The 4,487-nt window shown below is 37.8% G+C and overlaps 2 protein-coding genes across 2 annotated transcripts; one reads left to right on the top strand and one right to left on the bottom strand.

Annotated features, from left to right (window-relative positions):
• The first annotated feature begins 820 nt into the window (after window positions 1–820).
• On the top strand, window positions 821–2,258 carry LOC145052274 (uncharacterized). Its single transcript, XM_079000068.1, has 2 exons — window positions 821–1,339; window positions 1,999–2,258. Exons 1-2 carry the CDS (start codon window positions 906–908, stop codon window positions 2,108–2,110), a joined length of 546 nt encoding a protein of 181 aa, XP_078856194.1. The 5' UTR covers window positions 821–905; the 3' UTR covers window positions 2,111–2,258.
• Window positions 2,259–2,339: 81 nt separating this feature from the next.
• Window positions 2,340–3,866, bottom strand: LOC145052273 (stemmadenine O-acetyltransferase-like). The gene has a single exon (XM_079000067.1). The coding sequence runs from the start codon at window positions 3,714–3,716 to the stop codon at window positions 2,424–2,426; it is 1,293 nt and encodes a 430-aa protein (XP_078856193.1). The 5' UTR covers window positions 3,717–3,866; the 3' UTR covers window positions 2,340–2,423.
• Between the last annotated feature and the right edge of the window lie 621 nt (window positions 3,867–4,487).

Below are 4,487 nucleotides of genomic sequence, written 5' to 3'. Positions count from 1 at the left end.
ACTCATTGGATTAGATATAACATCAATATGTACAATATCATGCTGCTTTTGTAGACACATCACCATAATACTGTACATATTGATGTTGTATCTTATCCCATGAGTTCAATCTTAAAGCTAAGTAAACTCAAAAATCACAGCACTTGTGATTCCACTCATTTGTAGACTTGTCTAGAATCCATGATACGATAAATCATTTGATTGGAAATGTAAATGTAGTCATGAAATGCCACTGCTTAATCAAGATTCCCTTAATAAATATTCAAGTGCATTACAAAGTTGTACATGTATGAATAATGTCCTTTCGTAGCTTATGTTTTGAAGAGAAGCAAGAATGAATCTCATAAAGTCATTAATATCAGTAGCAGATGACGTGGGATTTGCTGTAAATGAGTAAAGGGAAAATGAATCATGAGGGTAACCAACTGTTGCATTTGTTCTCATTTGGTCTCTTTCCTTTTTTTTTGTACTTAATATACCATCGAACTTGTTGTTTATGTTCACCATAACCCTTTGACCGGCTATCACAGGTCAAATGTCGGTCAAAAGGGTTATGGTGAACACAAACAACAAGTTCGATGGTATATTGAATACAAAAAAAAGGGACTAAATGAGTACAAACGCAAAAGTTAATTACCCTCAAGAATCATTTTCCCTAAAATTAAAAGTTAAAGTACCAAAGATGTCTCTCAATGTATAATGTATAGAGTCTAGGGATGATTTTTTTATTATGGTATCTATTTGGACTAGAAGTATAAAATTAAAAGTTTAATTACGAAAGATGTCTGTCCATGTATAGACTAGGGATGATTTTTGTAAACTTACTCTCGACGACGATCACTTGGGAAATATCGGAGGAACATAAAAGCCATGGCAACAAAGAACCCCTGCTAAAACCCTTTTCCATGGCAGTTTCTTCTTCTTCTTCTTCTTCTTCTCTGTTGAACTCTGTCTCCTCCCTTTCTCTATCTTCTTCTTCACCCACGCCGACTACCATTTCTATCACCCCTGCCTCCTCTTCCAGTAATGCACCGTCATCGAAGACCCTGACGATCAGACAGACTCTGATAACCCCCGTAAATCGTGAAGTCTGTCCTGATCTCCAAACAGTTATGTTTCCCGCGCTCGCGTTTTCAAATACATTATGTTTCAAATCGGCATACAACGTTCAGGTGATCGCGTATCCTGATGAATCGGAAGATAGTCTGATCGGTCGGTTCCGAAGAGAGGTTTTCAGAGCAAATATTGTACAAGAGGCGAAACGCAGGAGGTTCTTCGAGACTAATCAGGAGAAGCGAAAACGGAAAATTCGTGATGCTGCTAGACGAAGAGCCAGAAGGTAATGATTTTCCTTCGTTAGTTCGTTTCCGATTATTAAATCTACTGCGTACATATACATTATATCTGGTGGATCTTGTTTAACTTCAGCTCAGAATGAGGATTGTGTTAATCAAGTTTTTAGCTGATAGTCTCGAATTAATATCTACTCAAAAACTCGAATCAAGTTTTTGATCATAGAATTATTAAGATCTATAGTCAGACATATTACATTTGCAGAAAAGTAAAAATTAAAGACAATGTTTAGGTGGTTCAGGTGGTGTTTGGATGTGCGATATCAAAGCAATTATTCATTTGATTAGGTAATTTTCCCTTTCGAGGCAGATTATCAGAATCAATAATCTGATTATTCCTACTTCAAGAATCAGAATCAATTAATCACACAATAATTTGATGATACTTGGAAATGGTTAGCTAATTTTAGTTTTAGAATCAGTTTTGCGAACCACCATCAAACGGATTATCGCAACAGGGTCCAGATACCCCTTCAGTAATCTGTCTACATGTGCATTTGTTGCTTGGTTTTTACATCATTCTGATAAATTCTAATGATACATGAATCTAAGCAGCCTCCTTTTATAACAGCTAGAAAAACGTCTTCCTAAATACTAACTGAAGGGGTTTGTGGAATTCCTTTTAAATATGTATGTTTGTTTACAGGCGATCACAACCAAAGGCCAAAAAGGAGGAAATTCCAGGAAAGAAGGCAGTTAATGATGAAGGTGATGACAACTGGGGACCAATTGATGGTAAAATCCCTTATTGTCCATGAGAAGCAACAACCATTCCTTTTGGCAATTTAGCTAGGGTTTGTTCTTGCACCCTCAAACTCTCATTTACTGATCTGTTAAACTTTTGCAATTTGTGTGCACTTTGACTTCTAATGATCTGTTATTGGCTTTTGGAATGCATTTCTACAACTAGTGGTCCTTGGTGTAAAGTGCACGAAAATTTTCCATTAGAAGACACCATAAACAAAAAATAAAAAGTTACAATCCACGTCTAACAAGATAAAACTTATATTGGCAAACCATTTACATACAAAAGCTCCAAACCATTTTGACAAATGAAAGTGGTTCAAGAGTTTAACATGTAACAAAGGCATGAAGCTCAGTATCCTGTTCCAACTTGTGCATTTTATCTTCACTCAACACAACCCATGCTTCAATTCCATCATCACTACTTGAATCCATAAGCATTATAGAATTCTCATTATTATAATCAGTACCACTAATCCAAACCGGCTTTCCCCACCCAAAATCACTTTCATTAACACTAAACCTACACCAACTACTAAACCTGAACACCCCTAAACCTTTCCGACTGATATACTTTTTTATTTCTCTAAAATTATCTCTCGCTATCTCAACCCCATTTTCACCCATCAAACTCTTCAAGTACTCACCATCAATCTTCCTAAAAGACCCCCTCAGTTTCCCCACAAGATAACCCATGTCTGTTGTCTCATGAGCCACTGCACTAGCCATCTGAAAAAGATTCCCGAACTGTTGATCTTTTAATGAAGGCACCATCTTTCTCCTAAAGTTTACCACATGAAAAGCCACCGAGTCTTTACAGCCAGACACGGTGGCCATACACTTCCATATCAAGGCCGTCACCACCTCGACCCTGGTGGGGTTCAACCCCACCAGGGTCGTATCGGCCTTGACCACTTTGTGTTTCAGTTCCTTTATTGCTAAGGAACTGAACACAAACCTCTTGGTTACAAGTTTCTTGAACGGGTTGTCAACTGGTGGACCCCTTCCACTGTATTCATATGAGTTGACCGGAGGGAATAGAACCGCCGAGTCAAGACCCGGACCCACCAACGGACTCTCGGGTCCTTTTGCTATCGCGAACCAGTGGCTTATGAAAGATGAAAAGCTACATGCGTCTGCTACTCTATGAGACATGGATACACCAACTGCTATGCCACCACAATCGAACAAGTTAACTTGGATAGCCACCTGTTGTTCTTCAACACATGATGATGATGATGATGATGATCCCATCAACACAAGTTGTTTCAATTCTTCGATGACTGGAGTTGTGATGATGGTCATGAGATTGCACTCGACTCTGGCTACTGAAAACTGAACCCCTTCATCGGTACAGTCAATGGCGTTTTGGTTGTTGGTCAACCTTCCGGCTAAAGGGTAGAAATGAGTCAAGGTTTTGGAGAGTGAGGTTTTGAGTTTGGTGGTCATTTTGGACTGTGATATGGTGGTGGTGGATGCATCATATGAGTAGTAAAGAATGAATGGGATATGATGAGGATGGATTTGTTGATCTATGTAGGAGAGTTTGTAGGTTTTGAGTTTGGAAGGGGTTGCATTTGATGGTATGATAACTTCTTTTGAAAGTATAGTCACCTTCATTTTAGGTTTCTAGAGAGAACAAGTATTTGAAATTGATGAGTTGAGTGCTAGTAGATTAGAAGAACAGAAATAGAAATAGAAATCATGATATATTTGACATGGGTTTGGGGTCACTTGAGGACATGTGTTCAAAGAAGATACGTTAAATAAGATAAGTAGTTAACTAAACTGTATATTGCTGATGTGTTGGCATGGGGGGTGGGTGGGGGTAGGGGACCACCCCACTTGAGGCTCAAAACAGTATGTGTTTGTGGAAGAAAGGAGCATATGTGAAGCCTTGAATTGGCAAATTAATGAATCAAATCTCTCTTTTCATGGCAAAAAACATATTAAATGACTAGTGAATGTGCATCTGTCAGTGAAAAAGCATCAGGTGGTTCCCTCTTTTTAGTTTTTATGGGCAGCACATTGCGATTGCTCTCGCCTATATAGAATTTCTCGAAAAGTGAACCATAAAAACAAAAATTGCGATTGTTTTTTTGATGGGTAATTTTAGCTTGAAAAATTGACCCATCAGTGGTAGTTGTAGTTTGGCTGCATTAGTTGTGAAACAACACAAAGGTACATGCACGATTTAAAGGAATTGATTCTGTTAGAGGAATTGATTGAGAAAATTACTAACAACAATAATGGCCAAAATGATTGTCTTCTTTATTGCTTCAAGTCGTGTGGCCCTTTGGGAGAAAAACAAATACAAGATAGCAACATATATCAGATTTTTTAAATTTTGAGTAATATATTTTAGTTCTAGTAGTACTGAAATATAAATAT

This window comes from Lactuca serriola, chromosome 5 (genome assembly GCF_051521515.1).
Source record: "Lactuca serriola cultivar US96UC23 chromosome 5, Lser_US96UC23_V15, whole genome shotgun sequence".
Taxonomy (NCBI): Eukaryota; Viridiplantae; Streptophyta; class Magnoliopsida; order Asterales; family Asteraceae; genus Lactuca; species Lactuca serriola.
The sequence above is the reverse complement of the archived record's forward strand: the minus strand, read 5'-3'. Positions and strand labels throughout refer to the sequence as shown.